Consider the following 19,001-nt stretch of genomic DNA (forward strand, 5'->3'; position numbering starts at 1 on the left):
AGTTAAGCGAAAAACCATGTAATCCCAAATTTGGACAGGAAATATCAGTATAAACCTGTGATGCGTTTTCTCTCTCAAAAGAATTCTAGCTTTGTTCACTCAGAGGACCTGGAAATAATGACAACCAGGGGCCAGTCAATATTCTAGAGCTCAGATTTTGGTCCCTGATCCATTCCCACTAAAAGGAGACAGGCTCTCTGCAGAAGTGATTGATTTTAGGTTTGGGGCAAGAAAATGTGCATGAGGACCCCGGAGCATTTTGTGTTAGAAAGCAGGGAAAATATCCCAGACTGTTGGGGTTGTTTCAGAAGGGCACACAACTCGAAGGGCTTCCAGGGTTTAGCACGGGGTTTAGCACAGGCCCCGGCTTCAGAAGCTGGCCTGACGTTCACAGGCCATGTTGTTCTCCAGTTAAATGTGAGCAGTTTTACAGAATACCTCAGACGGGGTTTCATGCAGGTTATGATAAAACGGAACCAAGCGCAAAGCCAAGGTCTCTGTGCCATCCACAAAATACTAACCAGAAGGAGCGATGGCCGCTTATTCACCAGTTACAGCCTCATCTTCATTCTAAGTCTCCCCTCACTGAGATAAGATTTACTGAAATACCCATGCATAGAATGGCATCCAATTTAGGGAAACTCCTGCTTCCTGAGACCCTCCCCCAAATTACCCAATCAAAGCCGAAATCCCATAGTAGATTGTTTTTAACATTCTTAGAGACACCCTAGTGCTCCGTGTGGAATGTGCTCTCCTGGCTGGTTTAACTGTAGACGTGTTTCTGGGGTTCTTTCACTGAGGGGCACTGACACCAGATGGTAGAACAATTTGTGCAACAACAGTAACAAAAAATACAGGAAACACATTCAGTGATACTAAAGGGCCGCAATCAGCAAAATTTCACAAAATGGGAAATTTTACAAGACAAACGACTAGGGAAGTAAAAGAGAGAGGTGGCATTTGTCCTTTAAAAGATTCAAAGACACATCAGCCAGAGGCAGCAGCTAAAAAATCAGCTGTAAGGTGATATTTCTTTTCTTTTCTTTTCTTTTTTTTTTTAATGTTTGTTTATTTTGAGAGAGAGTGTGAGCAGGGGAGGGGCAGAGAGAGAGAGGGAAAGAGAGAATCTCAAGCAGGCTCCGTGCTGTCAGCACGGAGCCCGATGTGAGGCTCGAACTCACAAACCCCAAGATCATGATCTGAGCAGAAACCGAGTCAGACGCTTAACTGACTGAGCCACCCAGGCACCCCATTAGGAGATATTTCTCGAGACAGTTGGGGAGTTTTGAACAGTTCTTACTAGAAGATATTAAGGGATGGTTATTAATTTTGTTAGATGTGATGATGGTATTTAAGTGACTGTATTTTTTTTTTTTAATGTTTATTTTTGAGACAGAGAGAGACAGAGCATGAACGGGGGAGGGGCAGAGAGAGAGGGAGACACAGAATCGGAAGCAGGCTCCAGGCTCTGGGCCATCAGCCCAGAGCACAAACCGTGAGATCGTGACCTGAGCTGAAGTCGGACGCTCAACCGACTGAGCCACCCAGGCGCCCCTAAGTGACTGTATTTTTAAAAGTACCTGTTAGAAAAATTTGCACATGAAATGATCGGATGTGTGGGGTTTGCTTTAAAACCGTCTAGAGGGGCGAGTGGATTGGGGATACAGAAGAGGCAGGTTGGCTGTGTGTTGATAATTGTTGGACAGGGTGACATGGACGTGGGAGTTCATTTTACCACTTTTCTACTTTGTACATATCTGGAAATTTCCCTGATACAAGAAGAGTGTTTCTGAAAGCCTTTTGTCTTTCTTTTCTGTGAATTTCTGTCTCCAGAAATTCGCAATGTGTCCATTTTTCTGTTGGGCTTTCGTGTTTTGTTTTGTTTTTTTTTTTCTCTTAGGAATCTTTAAATACTGAGAAAATTAGCCTCTTGTCATGTTTTGTAGATGGTTTTCATTTGTCTTTTGGGTTTATGTTCTCTTTAACCTGTGGAGAGTTTTAAATTTTGTCAAATGTATCAGTTTTCTTTATGGCTTGACTTTTCTTTTGTTGTCTAGGAAAACCTGGTCTCCGAGCTTTAAAAAGAATTTTTCTCTTATGTTTCCATGAAGAATTTTTTTAATGACTGTAGTACACTTCTGCTATACTTCGGTCATCCTAAATTCCTTTCGGTGTATTTAGAGATTTTTCTCCCCTTGAGCCCTGCCGCAAGAATACATAAGGAACAATGTTGTTCGGTTGCTAGCCTGTGTAGATTTAAACCTGAACGCGCAGACAATTAACTGTAAACAAAGCCTGGTAGTTAATTTTGCCCCCCAGTAGAACTATTGGGAAATCTATCCAAAATTGCCAAAATATGCTAAATGTTGTATAAACATATTAACAGTATAGTTCAACATTCCCAATTTTAGAACAGTTTTAGTGTGTGCTTTACATAGAGAAGCATTCCTTTTGGCTCCTTTCGGAGGGTGACCTCCCTTTGAAGTTAGCATCTCCAGGCTTTTCCCCTCTTAGATGCTGTACCTGCAGAGCAGGAAGTTTCCAGTGTGTGCTGTCTGTAGGACGAATGAATGTTACTGTAATGTCTTCACGGTTGGTTCCTGGAGACCTGTTAGGACTCCAGGGATGGATCTTCTAACCATCACAACTGAAGTCAGAAAGAGAGGTGCCCCGCGAGACCTCACAGGATCCTTCCTCTTTGTGGGGAAGTGGTTGCGGTGAGGCGTCCTGGTTTTATGTTTGAGATCGGACCATACTGTGTATTCTCAGTTGAAACATTAATTCCGCAATCAGTGCTTCTCCTTTAGAACTTTTAGAAATCCTTTAAAGGAAATAAAAATCGAGGAAGTGCACTTGATACTGTATTTTAAACAGTTTATTCACTCTACCAAAAAATGTCACAGTGGAACATTAATCAGTTTCCCAGTACAAGTAAAAAACATTCTGACCTGGAAGAAATTGTTTTTTTCTCCGAAGATACCCACTTTCTTTTTCAGACTTGGAAGCGTGAGTCTTCACCTAGTTCTTTCCAGCGTAGGTGTGAAAACCTGACTAGCGTGACAATTGCTTCCAGAGATTGTGTCGCAGCTGAGTTTAGCGTCATGTTCTTCAGGAGTAATCCTGTGATTTTATAGGGTCATTATCTCTGGGAGTTTACTTCGTATATGCTCATGGATTGTTGTGGTATCCTTGACTCGTGTTTTGTCGATGTCACTACAGATACCATACAGCTGTGAATGTTTTCCCTACTTTTATTCATATGCCTGGTTCTCAGAGTGAGACCAGGGGACTACTTGATTGGGTGTCCCTAATAGGAACTCACAGTTAAGCTTCCTGTGTCACAGGTTTTTACATTAAATGGTACTGGTAATAAGTATATTTTTATTCTACGGATATCCTTACAGTTCAGTCTCAACAATAGGATTTGCGGGGACGGAAGAAGTACGTATATGAAGACCCTTGGTATTATCGGGAAGAGGCTCTATAAATTCAACATGCTGTATTTTATTTTTCAGATGATCTCTTAGCAGTAATCAAATGCATTAATCAACTTGTGATTAGCTGGCTCATTTGTAAGAGAATTGTCTTTAAATATATTGCTTTCAGATTGTTCCTGATGTAATTTAGCAAAAGAGGTGATGAAGTTCTTTGTTGACCGATTATCTCTTGTTTGATTTTATTCTTTGACTTACTGTAGTTTGGCAGGAAGCCATTTACACCAAAACATGTAATTACTTTTTAATCCCAAATAAGTTTGAAATGTAAATGAGAGATTTTCATCTGGGATACAATGGGATGGGAAAAGGATGTTTTTTCAGGAGGGGGACTCTTCTTGAATCATTCATTCACTAATTCATATTAAAATTTTTTAAATGTTTATTTTTGAAAGAGAGAGAGAGAGAGAGACCGAGTGTGAGCGGGGGAGGGGTACAGGGAGCAGGAGACAGAATCCGAAGCAGGCTCCAGGCTCTGAGCTGTCAGCACAGAGCCTGACGTGGGGCTCGAACCCACAAACCGTGAGATCATGACCTGAGCTGAAGTCGGACGCTTAACCGACTGAGCCACCCAGGCGCCCCTCACTAGTTTATATTTTTACCCAACTTCTGAAACGAATGAGCGGGAGCTTTTATTGAAATCCTCTAATACAATAGAGTTGTATGTAACAGAGCCAGTCCGTTGGAAATGAATGACTTAGTGAAGAAGGGGAGGTTGTGCGAGTACATCTGGATCGGTGGTCCAGTCTGGGCATCCTCTGCTCTGTGCGACCTTTCTACGTGCAGACGCCGGGGCTCTTGTGGAGGAGGGCCTTTCTGGTTTCAGAGTTCCGCTGGTAATAACCACTGTAGCCAGGACTGAGAACGACCGCCTCGGACGATGGGTGCTTACGCAGTTGAGTTTGTAATTTCGCTCTGAACTGCTAGCGCTCCTGGAAGAGAAGAGAAAACAGGAATTTCAGGAATTTCAGACTCTTAATGTCTTCAAAACTACCTCCAGAAGAGGGGCTTTTTCCTTACCCGGCTACTGAGTTTGATTCTGTAGATGTCTACAACTGCTCACTGTGTGTAATAAATAGTTTTATCAGAGGATTCAGAAACAGCCTTTACCTGGAGGACTTTTTATTGATCCTCGTTTGAAGCTGATGATATAAAAATCCTGAGTGTGCGATGGTGCTTCTCTGTGAAGCGAAGTGCAGCCGCTTGAGGCCCGAGGTTGCCATTTAATCCATGTGCATTGCCAGCCCCGAGCACTGTTGCTGGCACAAGTCTTGGAGGTGTTTTATAAATGCCTGTGGAATAAAGGAGCTCAAATATTTAATATTCTGGTGAACTAAATTGTTGTAAAGATAGAGCTTAGAAAAATCTAGAGTAAGAGATGATTAGCATGTTTCCTAGACCATCTGTCACTCATATCGATTGTTTCTGCTTGGCACTGAAGACTTGTTTTGGGGGGGAGGGTGGCTTGTGTAAAGTTGAAAAAAATCTAAAAAGGATCCTAGGTCATTCTGCACCCCTGTGTTTGGTGGCTGGAAGTCAGTGTGGGGTTTAACAGATCGACATTCGTATTATTGAGTAAGGAGTAATGCAGTCATCGGTTCTTCCCATAACACCATTGCAGTACGCGGTAGTTCTGCCTCCCCTCCTGCAGTCTGTCTCATGCATTAACCAGAGTGATCCTTTGAGGACGTCAGTCAGAGCATGCCGCTTCTCTGCGCGGAACCTTCCCAGAATTTCCCATCTCACTGAGAGTTAAAGTAGGTGTCCTGACAGTGGCCTGTGTGTTGGGTGCGATCACCACCCCAGGCCCTTTCACGTCTCTGACATCAGCTAGTGCTTTCCCCCAGCTGATTCTTCTCCAGCTGCCCCCACCTCCTCGCTGCTCTGAGAGCGAGCTGGACATATTCTTGGCCCTAGGGCCTTTGCACTTGCTGCCCCCTCAGGGTGGGGTGCTCTTCCTCGAGATGACCACGTGGCCAGCCGCCCTCCCTGTAGGGCGGGTTCAGCTCTAGACCTCCGCAACCAAGTGAATATTACGATAAAGGAAGTCAAGCAAATGTTTTGGTTTCCTAGTGCAAATATAAAAGTTATGTTTACGCTCTTCTGTAGTCTGTTCAACGTGCAATATAGCGTTACATCTGAGAGAACAGTCTGTATACCTTAGTTAAAAAATTTTTTATTGCTAAAAATGCTAACAATCGTCTGAGCTTTCAGTGAGTCGTAACCACTGATCACAGATAACCATAATAGATCTAATAATGATGGAGAAAGCTTGAAACAGTGTGAAAATCTCCAAAAACTATAGAGACACAAAGTGAGCAAATGCTGTTGGAAAAATGGCACCGGTAGATTTGTGCTGCAGAAACTTGCCACAAACCTTGAGTTTGGTAAAACAACACAGTATCTGTGAAGCGCAATAAAGCAACGCACAATAGAAAGAGATGGGCCTGTAATTAGCATCTATAAGAGGACCTTTGCAATAATCCCACTTGTAATGCTTTTCCAGTTGTGTGTGTGTGTGTGTGTGTGTGTGTGTGTGTGTCCATAATCACCAAGAATATGTTAGTATTATACTGTCTGTTTTACCTGTTGGGTCCATACACTGTCTTCATTCTTTTTTTAATCGTGTGTGTGTGGGGGGGAGTAACAACATAAAATGACAAAATACACCACCCCAGCCATTTTTTAGTATACAGTTCATTAGCCTTAGGTATTTGCGTTGTGGTGTAACCAGTCTCCAGAACTCTTTTTATCTTGCAGGTTTGAAACTATACCCGTTAGACAGCAGCTCCCCTTCTCCTCCTCCCCTCAGCCCTGGCAACCATTCTGTTTTCTGTTTCTGTGAATTTGACTGCAGTAGATACTTCATGTAGTGGATACATATTTGTCGATACATACAACATTTGTCTTTCTGTGACTAGCTTATTTCACTCAGCATGTCTTCAAGATTCATCCATACTGTAGCATGTCAGAATTCTCTTTCTCTTTTTTTTTATAAATTAAAAATGTTTGTTTATTTTTAAGAGAGAGAGATAGACAGCAGGGGAGGGGCAGAGAGAGAGAGGGAGACAGAGAATCCCAAGCAGGCTCCGCAGCTGTCAGCGCAGAGCCCGACGTGGGGCTCGAACTCACAAACCGTGAGACTGTGACCTGAGCCAAAACCAAGAGTCAGACGCTTAGCTGGCGGACCCCCCCAAGCGTCCCAGAGTTTCCTCTCCTTGTAAGGCTGAGTCCTACTGCATTGTCTCTACAAGCCACCTCTTGTTCATCCACTCCTCTGCCCAGGGACCCTTGGGTTGCTTCTGCCTCTTGACTGTTGTGCGCAGTGTTGCCGTGAACCTGGCGTGCGACTGTCTGAGACTGCACACTCTTCTCTTGAGATCCGTAGGCCGACAGGAAAAGCATAGCAATCAGTTCTGGTTTTGTGTACGCCTCCAACTTAATTTCAGAGCTCTTAATTTTATTTCTAAGATCTTAATTTTATTTAGCAGCATGTTTTTCTTTTATGTAATTTACTCGCACTTTGTAAAATTTGTATTTTGGCGTAAGCTGGGGAAGCGTAGGCGGGCCCCTTTTTTAACATGGTTCACTCCTGGAAAACCGTACGTCAAAAAGCAGACCAGACTCCTTGAGAAAACAAGCCGTGACTCCTCACGGTTACATTTCCCAAATTATCTAGAGAGCGAACGGCCTAAACTGTGGCAGGAACATCAGGATGGTGTTGCATTGCAGCGGCAAAGGAAGAGAATGTTTCCAGAAGGAAGGAATGAACACCAGTGTCGCGCTCTCCCGAGCAGGCCGATGAGAGGGTGCACGTCATCTGGACTCAGTGCCCTTAGCAAGAGTGGTGGGAGGTGGCTCCTGAAGGTGGCGTGTGGACGGGGCGGGAAGCAGGTGTGGCGCCAGCGAGGAGAAAGGAGAGGTCAGTACGCGCACACGGTCACTGAGACATATTGAGACATTTGCGTGAAAGGAAGAAGAAAGTTAGATTAACGGTGGAAGGGGACTAATTCATAGTGAAAGTCCTAAGAAGGCTGGAGGGGATGGGCCCCAGGCCGGGCCGAAGGACCCTCTGTTGGGTAGGGGAGGAGAGCTTCCCTGACTTGTGATAGGAGGGATGGAGGGATGGGAAGGCTGGATGGATGCAGAGGTGGGCGTGACGTCCCTGCGGGCGGTTCCTAGGTTTGGGTCTTAGAAGGATAAGAGAATTCCCACTCGAAGCTTCAGTTTCCTCTCTGGACTAGGGGCAGAGGTCATCTGTGGAGACGTACACATTAAGAAGGGGAATTACGGTTCCCGGGAGAATAAACAGGGTTCGACCTTGCCATTGTGGAGACGGGGAAGAGACTCGAGTTGCCGGGCTTTTAGAAGGAGGGCAGTGTCCGCTGCATTTGAGTGATGTGTATTAAGCACAAAGTTAGACATCAGATACTCGAGGGGGGAAGAAACCCTTTTTGATGTTTATATGTACACATTCCTTGAATTCCTACCTAAGTGGTGTGTTGCAAGACAGTTCTTGCACCCAGGGAGCTTATCAACGTACGGAACATTTATTACATAAAATAAGAGGTGAGGACAGTCCTGAAACCTGAGAGACCAGATCTGACTGAAGAAGAGAGAGATCTTTGGGTTCGAGAAAGATTTCAGTGCTTGTCCACGGGGGAGGGCTTGAAAAAGCTGTACACGGCAAAGAGCGGAGATAAGAATCCTCAGGTACCATGTTAATGGGATGGTGAACAGTCCAGTTTGCTCAGAATTCACCGTGAGTCACTGTGCCTCCGTGCCGTTTAAAAACACACCAGGGAAGGGGCGCCTGGGTGGCTCAGTCGGTTGAGCGTCCGACTCTGGCTCAGGTCATGATCTCGCGGTCCGTGAGTTCGAGTCCCGCATCGGGCTCTGTGCTGACAGCTGGGAGCCTGGAGCCCGCTTCGGATTCTGTGTCTCCCTCTCTCTGCCCCTTCCCCGCTCATGCTCTCTCTCTCCGTCTCTCAAAAATGAAGAAACGTTAAAAAAAAAAATGTTTTTTAAACATACCAGAGAAGCGCAGGATTTAAAGACAATTTCCTAAAAATATGTGACCCCCCCTCAGAGGAACTTACACGCATAATGTCTATTTTAGGGAAAATTTATGACTAGCCGTCCAGTATATAACAGGGTTTATTACTGCACTATAATTTCCCAGTTTGGGTATGATGAATTTGTAGAGCTCATTAAGTATAAGTGGTGTCTCTCGATCCATTCAAGCTTTCTTCTGTCTTCAGCAGGAGACTGGAAAAAAACGATTCCAAATTTGAATCCAGGACTTGAAAAGTATCAGTGGTCTAAATACAGTACCATATTGTGATAAATATAGCTGTTGAAATTAAAAAAAGTCTCTTCGCAAAACTTTGTTTTAATATTCACAGCAGAACTTTTTTGGGAATGTTATCTGAGAAACAGGACCATTTTCTTATCAGAGCTGACTATTAATTAGGGTATTGTTTCAGATATAAAAGTTGATCTGCCACTGAAATTCTATTTGAATATGTATAGTTCCAAGCTTGCTTTGTGTATTTAATAACTTTAGTACCATAATTACTCTGTTTACAATTAAATTTTGGTGAATATGCTAATACGGACTGTGGCAGTGAGTGATTTCAGCAAAGGGCAGTGCTGATTTGCATCTTGATGTGCTTTTCCACTCGCATCTGTATCGCATTTACTATCACTGGGGAAAGAGATGTTCAGATTATGTAACGGGTTATATGACGGCAAAGTTTTCCTTTTCTTTGCCTCTTCCCCATAAGCTACCATAGTAGTGGATTCGCCGTGCTCCTGGTGGGCAGAAGCGACATAGGAAGGTTTAATCTGGTGGAAGTTCGCGCCTTCCAGTGTATTCTTTAATAGAAACCTGATGTAGGTATTGGTTTCGTTATTGGAAGAAACCTATAATGTATTAAAGCGATTGTTGAACTGAAATTAGTGTTTTAAATTCTTTAGGAAAGTCACTGAGTTACCGAGGCAAATGCTTATGGGTGTAACACTTCGTTTTTGAGCAGGGGCTTCTGGTTTTCAATAGTTCTCCTCTCTTCTTTTGAGAAATCACTTAAAAAGGAACAAGGAGATTGACCAACGCCCATCTCCTACTGTCTGAAACCAGGAGACTTCTGTTAACGCTGACCCAGAAAGTAAGGGGGGTGGCCAGATGCCGTCAAGATCAAACGGCTGTGCTGGGACGTGGAAAGGGGACACTCCGGGGGCCGAGACACAGATCTTAGACCACGCCGCCAGAGTAGGGTTCTCCAGAGTGGGGGCCACAGCCGGTAAGCCTTTGTTTGGGGGAACAGGAATGGGTGACGACAGCAACTTCGTGTGGAACAGAAGAACAACTTCATGTGAACTTCTGTTGTCCTTCATTGACCCCGGCTGTGTGGTGGGTTTACGTTCCTCGAACCCTGCGGATCTCCGTAATGTGCATGAGGGACCGAGGAGAAGAAGCTGGATAACCATTTGGAAACTTCCAGAATTCTTAACCTCTGATTGTATCTTATACCAGTGTAAGTGTAGACAAAGCAAAGTTGTATCAGCAAATGACGAAGCCGTAAAATAACTAAAAGAAGGCCTGGGAGATGTTTGACAAGAGTCACTGGAAGGGGTCTTTCCAAGGATTCCATCAAGTCCAAAAGCTAAAAATACACAATATCAAAGGGCAGATGGGGAAGATTATTTGCAGTTTCAAGAGTCTGTTTCTCTACTAGAGAATGTATAACAAGTGCCTGTAAATAAAAAAGCAAAAGGCAACTGATAGCTCACAGGAAACCAGGTGCAGATTTGACTTAGGAGTGCATGGGTGTGTGTGTGTGTCTGATGGGACAAGCTCATAGAGTGTGAAGAGATTGTCAGTTTCAGTCTCTTGGTGATTGTTAACTACAGGAACAGTAATTTTTTTAGTGCTTAAAAACAAAATAGTTCACAATACGGAAGACCTTATTAAGCAGACAGATACAGACTCCATGAATTCTAAGGTACTGTTAGAACCTCCCCCGACGTCATAAATTAGAACCCCCGGCCCCATCCTCACCACAACTTTCTTATGCTTCCAAAAGTAACTTCTGTCTTTTGTGGCGATCATTTCCTTTTCTTTATAGTTTTATCACGCACATGTGCATCCCTAAACACTGCAGTTTAGATTGGCCTGATTTTGTTTTGTTTCAGGTACTATGTTGTTTTACGTCTCTTTGCATCTGGTTCTCTTCTCCCCCATCTCTCCTTTTTCTACCCTTACCAGTTGCAGAAATGGGATTATATGGACCTTAGGGTTTCCCACCCTTGGGATTTTGCTGATTGCAATCCTGTGCTATAGCTTATCATGTTCTTCTGTTCTTTTCATATCCTGTGAATTGGTAGGCTTGATCAGATTCAGGGTCTATTTTTTCTTTTTCTTTTTTGGCAACATTACTTCATGGGTATGAGCATGTTCTTTTATCAGGAGGAGTATAATATGTCTGGACATCTCTCATATTTTGATGTTAGTAGCTATCAGGGCTCAGTGTCTGGATCCATTAATTCATTAGAAGGTGGAAAGGGTGCTAACCTAAAACCATTCTTATTCATTTATTAGCTGAAAATTTTCCATAAGGAGAAATTTCTCTTCATTTAATATTTGGTTACCCCGTGGTAACCAAATTCATGTAACAATTCATGTTTGTGAATTGTGGTAACAATTCGTGTAAGTAAGAAAAGATAAATGCTTTATTCTTTTCATTCATTCATTCCTTTCTTTCTTTTTTTTAAAAAAATTTTTGGAACCACCTTTCAAAATTATGTGGTTTCCTATTATTCTCTAGAGGTGACCACTTAGGTTTTCTTACTATTATAAACTCTTGGATTTACCCATTTTATTTGTTTTAATCCATAGCGGTTATTATCTTTATTGACTCAAACTGGCCCATCTTTAGTCAGTGGGAGCATCTCAGTTGGCTCCTTAGACATATCTGACATAACCCCAGTCATCTTTGAGAGATTCCTTGACACCTACAAATGACAAGGTGTCCCAAGTGCGCCTTGTACACTTGTAGCTTCAGACCCGGAACCAGCCATTTCCTCAATGGACCTGGTTTCTTTTAGATGGAACAGTATTTCAAGAATACAATTTATGCACTAGAGATAATCACTACTACTGGTTTGGTTATTTTTTTCGAAGCTTTTTTTGCGAATAAGGCTAGCAAACACAAAAGGGTGTGTGTGTGTGTGTGTGTGTGTGTGTGTGTGTGTGTGTGTGTGTGTGTGTTTTGCAGAAGATAAAATAACTTCTGAATTACAAATATTTCCCAGTAAAGCATTTTAAGCCTTACCTCTTCTTTCATCTGCATCCCCTTTCTTTCAATTTGAATCTTGATTTTTAAGGATACAAGGGGATGATCATTAAAATATCACGTAATTACTCATTTTCATTATGCCACAGCTGTATACAGTAACCTTAGTTAACAAAACCAAGTAGCACTTGTGTAATGGTTTCTGGAAAGCTGTTTTCTTTTTTGCGTATGTTCTCCCTTTTTTTTTTTTTTTTTTTTTTTTACAGTTGTGCCCTACTTACTTTGTCAGGACACGTGCCCATTATATACTCTGTGCTGTCCTGATCGCCCTTGGTGACTCAGTTCTACAAATAAATATATGTAAATACATAAATAAATACCCGCTTCCCGCTCGCCATGTTTCTTCATGCATTTTGGATATCTAAGGCTTGTTCTGCCGTGGGTTCTGACTCCCTTTTTCCATGTGGAGAACACTTTGGTCTTTGTACTTGAAATTTAACTGAGCATAAAATCTTCCGTTTGTGTTGTCTTTGTCTTAAGTTTGTTACTTTCTCTTTTTTCCCTGGCACAAGTGTTGCTGTCAAAGTGAGGACAGCCTGATTTATTTTCCTTACAAAAGATCTGTTTTCGGCCTGGATGCTCAAGGAATATTTGCTCTCACCACGGAGTTTGGTAATTTTTTACTAGGCTGTGTCTGGGCGTGGGTCATGCTGAGCTGATTTCTCCTGTGGACTGTGTGTGCTGAAACCTTTTTTTTTTTTTGTAGATTCACATTTTTTTTTTTTTAAGTTCAGCGAACTCTTAAGTGTCTTTAGTATTCTATTCCTTTGCTTTGATTCTCTTTGTGGTATGTTCGTTGTCTTTTTCTGTGTTCTGAATTTATGATTTTCTCCTGAAATGTTTCTCTTTTTCACGCTTTTTTATTTTTATTTATTTTTTATTTTTTTTAAAGTTCATTTTGAGAGAGACAGAGACAGAGACAGAGACAGCAAGCGAGCACACGTGCATGTGGGGAGGGGTAGAAAGTCAGGGAGGGAGTCCCAAGCAGGCCCCACGCTCAGTGTGGATCCTGACACCGGGCTGGATCCCACGGCCACGAGATGACGTCCTGAGCAGGTATCAGGAGTTGGGGACTTAACTGGCTGAACCACCCAGGTGCCCCCACCTTGCAATTTTTAAAGTTTGTTCCTTTTCACTGGCCTATTTCTGTTAAGTCACTGTGTTTAAATTGCATTCAGTTTGATGTTCCTTCTAGTTTAGTTTTCATTTTGGAAATGATTGTGACTTTTTAGTTTCCTTCTATCTCTTGGTTTCTGAGTTTTTCTAGTTCTGATCTTAGTCTTTATATATATATAAATGTTTAAGCTTCTTTTGAAATATTGGTTCATGGCTCTCAAGTTTTTGGCAGGCACGCTTTCTGTATTTTTCTGAAGGGTTTTTTTTTTTTTTTTTAAATTTTTGAGTTTGCATGGGACTGGGCCTTGATCCTCTTTTTGGTTGCTGAGTTTCATAAGCAATTTTTCTTTTATGTGCAATTAGTTCTAGATGGTGTAAATCGGGTCGACTTCCTGTCATCCTTTACAGCCTCCTTTTCTTTTTTGTTTTTTATTTTGTTTCGGGGTTTTTTTGGTGTCACGTTCCGAACCATGGAGGCGAACTTACACATCTACTTTGATTTGAACCTTCCTTGCCCTTTCTCTGTATTATCTTCACGATGCTCAGTTTGGATTCCATTGCTACCAGCTTTTCCTCCACCTGAGGGAGAGTTCTGGCTGGTTGGTCCTTCGAGCCGTGGAAGCCGGCCTGCCCCAGCCCTCCCGGGGAGCCCCCGCCGCTCGCCCGCTGCTGGAGTGTGCACAGCCCTTCCCGGCCGTGGCTGCTATTCCCGCGTTGTCTCCGTGCTTCTGAGAAGTACCTGCTGGTAACCTGGGGATTCTCAGATTCGTCAGACACACCACTGCACTTCTGCCGCTTCCCTGCCAGCTGCTGGTGGCTCGTGGGCCATCCCGCTGTCTGCGGCCTCTTCACCCACTCCCATTCGGGGTTTGTGGAGGTGGGGGATGTTGTCACCCGCTCTTGTTGGAGATGCTGTCCCTGGGGTTTGAGGCTTGCTCTCCAGTTGTCCTGGTTGGGTTTTCTGGGGAAATTTCGGGAGATGAGACCGGTGAGCTGGTGGTCCCGCCCCCTTCAGTAGCAGTGAACCTTTGGACGTGGCGGTTTTGTACAGACGTCAAGAGGCCGGCCGTGACGGCCTCCGCTCTGTGCGACGGCTTTTCGGGAGGAAGGAAAAGTCAGTCCAGACTGTGCCAATGAGCACATTTAGGCTGTGGGAATAAAACTGAGAGTAAAAGCTAACCACATACTTCGGAGGAAAAACGCTTTTTGCTGACCACCGTTTCTATTGAGTAGAAGGTGAGCTAGAATATTTCATTTGAAATATGGTCACTTTTGGAAAAGAATTCCAGAAAGACACAAAAGATAGTCTAGTTACTGTCTTGAGTTCCAGAAAGAGGAAAAGACTTTTTTTTTTAACTCATTTTCAACTGTCTTGACTCCTCTAAGGACATCGTCAAATAGATTATGCTGATGATTTGATACAGTTGGGTAAATTTAGAAGGCATCCCTCGTAGTGTTTGGTAGAACTGTCTGTCGTGGTTGTTCCTTGTACTCAGCTACAACCATAGCTGTAAAAGTCACCTTGTGTATTGAGTCTGGCTGTCAGGGTTTACACTGAAACTCATTCAGGGAGATTTTACAATGATTAAAAATATGCATCAAGAGAACCGCTTGAGAGGAAGACATAATTGCCACCTTCATTTATTCTGAAGATATTTTGTTAACTTAGAGAAGACTCAGACGATGAAGAAGGGTTGGTGTTCTATGGGAAGAATTTTAAAAATCCCCCATAAGTTCATAAAGAGTATTTGCATCTATGGAGTTTATGCCTGTGGAGGGATAGAGGGTGGATATTTGCTAAAATATCCCCTTCTGATATCGTGTGTATGGATTTGGACTGCCTGGGCTCCAGACCGAGCCACCTTTTGCGAATTGTCCTCTCTTAACAGACTTCGTTCACGTCAACAGCCGTTTCAGGTGCTGCGGACCACCCCATAAACTCTTACTGCCCTCTTTGTGGTCTCTGATAGTTTCAAGGAACTATAGCCTCCTAAAGAGTATTCGTTTTACGTCTTTTTCAATTCGTACTTGTAGAGCTGAGAATTTGGCCCCCCGCCCCCCGCCCCTTCCCCGCCTGGGTTCTTTCTCTCAGTGAGGTAAGCTGCATATGAGGGCACTTAAAGCCCAGAGAGAGGTGACTTGATCACGGTCACCCATCCCGCTGGTGTCATAGCTACACTGGAATCTGGGCCTTTGATCCCAGCCCTGGGCCGTTTTCACAGTAACACTGCTTTCCCTGAATGTTACGTTCAGCGTGTCCGTGAGTGAGAAGGGTGAATTGAGGGTCACCGCCAGAAGGGACAGTGGTGACAAGGGAAGCATGCAATGCTGGCTGTCACCAAACAGCCCCAGTCCCCTTGTCACTCCTTCACTGCTGGTTTTGTACTTGGGGGCCGTGCTGCTGAGGCTTTGGGGCCCCGTCGGTCCTCAGGGCAGATTTCTGCTGCTCTCCCGCTTCCTAGGTCTCCAGCCTTGGATGCGCTGCCACACTTGGCCGAGCCTTCGTTTCCTCGTCTGTGAAATGGGGACGAGAACGTAAGCCTCACAGCGTTGTGAGTGTGGCTGGCTGGGGGCCCACGTGTAAAGCGTCGCCTGTCGTGTCGTAAATGCGCTTCCTCGTTTGAAAAGCACCTGTGGAGCCCAGAGCTTTCCTTCGTGGAAAATGTTTCAGCACTTCTAGGATTATAATTCTCAACGTCGCTTTCTTTTATATTATAGTGAAGATGCCTCGAGTAAAAGTGGCTCAGGCTGGAAGACAGGGCCCCACAAAGAGACAACTTGCCGAACACTTTGCAGCTGGGGAGATCATCACTGACATGACGAAGAAGGAGTGGAAACTAGGATCCCCCATCGGCCAGGGCGGCTTCGGTTGTATATATCTTGGTGAGTGTACGACTGCTGCTGAACGTTTATTTTTGAGAGACGGAGTGCAAGTTGGGGGGGGGAGGGGAGGGGTAGAGAGAGAGAGAGGGACCGAGGTTGTGAAGCCGGCTCTGCGCTGACAGCCGCGGACCCGATGCGGGGCTCGAACTCACGAACCACAAGGTCATGGCCTGAGCCGAAGTCGGACACTCAGCCGACCGAGCCCCCCCAGGTGCCCCGGTGTAGGACTACTTCTAATTGCCCGTTCAAAGATTTACATCTTTCTTATTGAAGGAGTTTCTAAGTTAGCTTTTCACAGGTTGTTCCTAACGATTTCTAGATTCAAGTTAAGACTGTATGGTTAGGCAACTGCATCTCTGACACAGGAGTGGAAAGGAAAGTTGATTTAATCACAGTAGAAAAAGAGGGTAGCGTATCTGTAATATCGTGCTTTAGATTTTTAAGATATTTTCTATAGTCTCAATCTCTTCCGATACCCGGAGAAAGCCCTGGCCACCTTCCTTTCTGTACCTCCATTCAGTTAGGATCGATTCCCTTTATTTTGGCTTAATTTGGAGATTTTTAGATCTTTAACAGGTGTGGATTTGGTTTTTCTTTCTATACAACTCTAGTAGGCATCCTAATGGAATTGGGAGAATGTGTTATTAATGAGCAAACTTACTCTGAAATTTGGGGAGACCCATGTGGAACCCTGAGATTCTACAGGTGAACTAAATTGTTGATATAAAAAAATATTTTACCTGATTGCTTCTAGAGCTGACTGCTTCACCTAGAATATTAGTAGTGATACAGTTAGAGTTCATGTTTCTTTTGGTACTTCTTTCTAACTTTTCCGTGATATGTTCTCACTCCACCTCTACTCTCAATTTAGTTAACTATTTACTTAATTATATAGTTTCTGCCACGAGGTTTATAACATTTTATTTTCAGTAGTGGAACCCTTTTTTCTTTCAAGCAGCATCTTACTCAAGATACTAATATTAGATACTAGGTTCGTGTTAGTCATGGAAACTTGTTGGCACTGAGATTCTCAGGTCCCACCCCTGGCCTAGGAATCTGAATCAGACACTGTAGGGAGAGGGCCCAGCGGTGCGACCGAACAAGTGCCCCGGGGGATTCAGATGCAGGCTGACATTTGAGAGCCCCTTGGCAGGGATCAAGAGCTCTCACTCAGGAGGGTCCGACTCCGACTCCTCCAGGACCAGTGGGGGTGTCGGGTTAGCTGCCGCCTCTTAGAGGTGTGTTCGTGACACAGCTTGAAACCCAGTGCTCTACTGTGCGTGTAAATACGATTCCTCTAGGTCAGCGGTGCCTCAGGTGCCGATTCTTTCGTTTTGTTCAGAGCCAGAGCCCGTCCCGGTAAACTAGGCTGTCTGTTCAGGTGAGAACCCTCGTAAACCGTGCAAGGTTAGTAGCCATGCTGGCCAGGTATGTAGGTTTTGACCTTGTGGTGTAGAGGTGGCGCATGGTACGAGCCGTCTATACCGCAGACCGCGGGCACCCAGGACAGCTCACGTGAGGAGTGGCAGCTGGAAGCAAGGAGGCTCTTCGTTCTGCCTTGGTTAACTTGCTTTGTAACCTTTGGCGCATTTGCATCTTGGGTTGCATTTGTGCTGTTTTATTTGTATTTGTATTTATCGTTGGAAAGTGCCATCTGATAGTGAGTAGTTTTAATAGCCAGTGATTTCTGCAGTAAAACCGTGCTTTTGTAAAGCTGAGCTGATCAATGTGGATTTGCTTTAATATCGCTGCCTCCAGTTTCTCTCTCTGGGCCCACTGATACACAGAAGCAGCCGTGTTCAGGATCCGCAGCAATTTCTGCTAATGAATTCAAAAGATTGCTTTTGGATTTTCTTGGGTATTTTCTGTGGCATTTGCTCGCGTCTGCCTTTCCTTCTCACAGAGATGGTTTCCGTTGTGTTTCACGGTGACGCTTCCCTCGTGGTGTCCTTGCTGCCTTTTCGGAGGTGCTTGGTCGTTCTTGGAAGACTTCTGTGCTCCCCAGCTTTCCCTTCTTGGCTCACTTGCCATTCTGTGTGTTCTCTCTGAGTGACCTCTTCCGTTTCATGGCTGCCGTTACTGTCTTTTCACTGTCGATGTCCACATGTTTTGTCTGGAGCCTAGGACTCGATCCCCCAAGTGCAGGCCTGCAGCCGGTGGCCTTCAGGGCTCTCTCCTTGGACGTCGCACAGGCGCTCTCGTGACTAGGAGAGGATTAGCTCACGCCAGGCACTGGGAAGGCCTTCTCAAGTGTTCCTTCACCACTGTCCCTGGTACTTCGTCTAGTCCTGTTGCTTTACCTGTGGGGCTTTCTCTCTCCATGTTTGCCGACCCTGCCTTAGTGCAGGTCATTTTCAGGTCTTGTTTGGATTCTTGCCACGGCAGTGACGTTTCTCTGTTCAGTCTTGCCCCCTGCATCCCATTGTTCACATCGTGGCTTGAGCGATCTAAACTAGTTAAATTCTGTAATGGCTCGCCCTGGCCCTGGGGACAAAGTGCCAGATTTTTGAGAATGGCATACAAGATCCTTCCTATAGTCTGGTCCCTGTGTAACGTTTATCTTCGTCCCTTTTATTTTCTCAGAATCTGTGCCTTGGCCATCATGCTGCCCTTTGCCCCTCGATCTCTGTACGTGATGCTGCTTTTTCTTCACTTTTCCAAAGCTGGGTTTAGAGCAGGTACCGTCTGTGTATATTTGCTTTGCGTTAACCTTTTTTCTTTTTCCGTTTTAATTTTTTGTTTTTGAGAGAGAGAGCCGGGAGGGGCAGAGAGAGAGGGAGACAGAGAATCCCAAGCAGGCTCCGCACTATCAGCACGGAGCCCGACGTGGGGTTCGAACCACGAACTGTGAGATCATGACCTGAGCCGAAATCAGGAGTCGGATGCTTCACTGACAGAGCCACCCAGGCGCCCCAACCCTCTCTTACTGCTTTCCGTGCTGTGTTGAAACCATTTTTCTTTCTCGGCAATGGGAGATCCCTTCTTACCGTACTCTTTGTGTGTGGCATATTTTGTAGCGCGTGATGTTCACATGAGTTGTTGAGCTGCCTTTTCCCCCTTTCCTCACTTGAATTGTGCAGCATGACTGGGATACTATCCTTGTTTTAATATTTTGTATACTGCATGCTTATTTTAAAAAAAACAACAACCTGAT

At 44.4% G+C, this 19,001-nt stretch overlaps 1 protein-coding gene across 4 annotated transcripts in view; it reads left to right on the forward strand.

The window, feature by feature from the left end:
* VRK1 (VRK serine/threonine kinase 1) overlaps positions 1 to 19,001 on the forward strand; it is a 76,951-nt gene that overhangs the window by 18,739 nt on the left and 39,211 nt on the right. For 3 of the 4 annotated variants that reach the window (XM_047863709.1, XM_047863708.1, XM_047863707.1), the window contains exon 2: positions 15,683 to 15,847. In XM_047863709.1, coding sequence (XP_047719665.1) covers positions 15,688 to 15,847 — 160 coding nt within the window. In that variant the 5' untranslated portion in view covers positions 15,683 to 15,687. Of the gene's footprint in view, positions 1 to 987; positions 1,024 to 15,682; positions 15,848 to 19,001 lie in introns of those variants that run through there. The other variant, XM_047863710.1, reaches the window with a different exon arrangement.

This window comes from Prionailurus viverrinus, chromosome B3 (assembly GCF_022837055.1).
Source record: "Prionailurus viverrinus isolate Anna chromosome B3, UM_Priviv_1.0, whole genome shotgun sequence".
Lineage (NCBI taxonomy): Eukaryota > Metazoa > Chordata > Mammalia > Carnivora > Felidae > Prionailurus > Prionailurus viverrinus.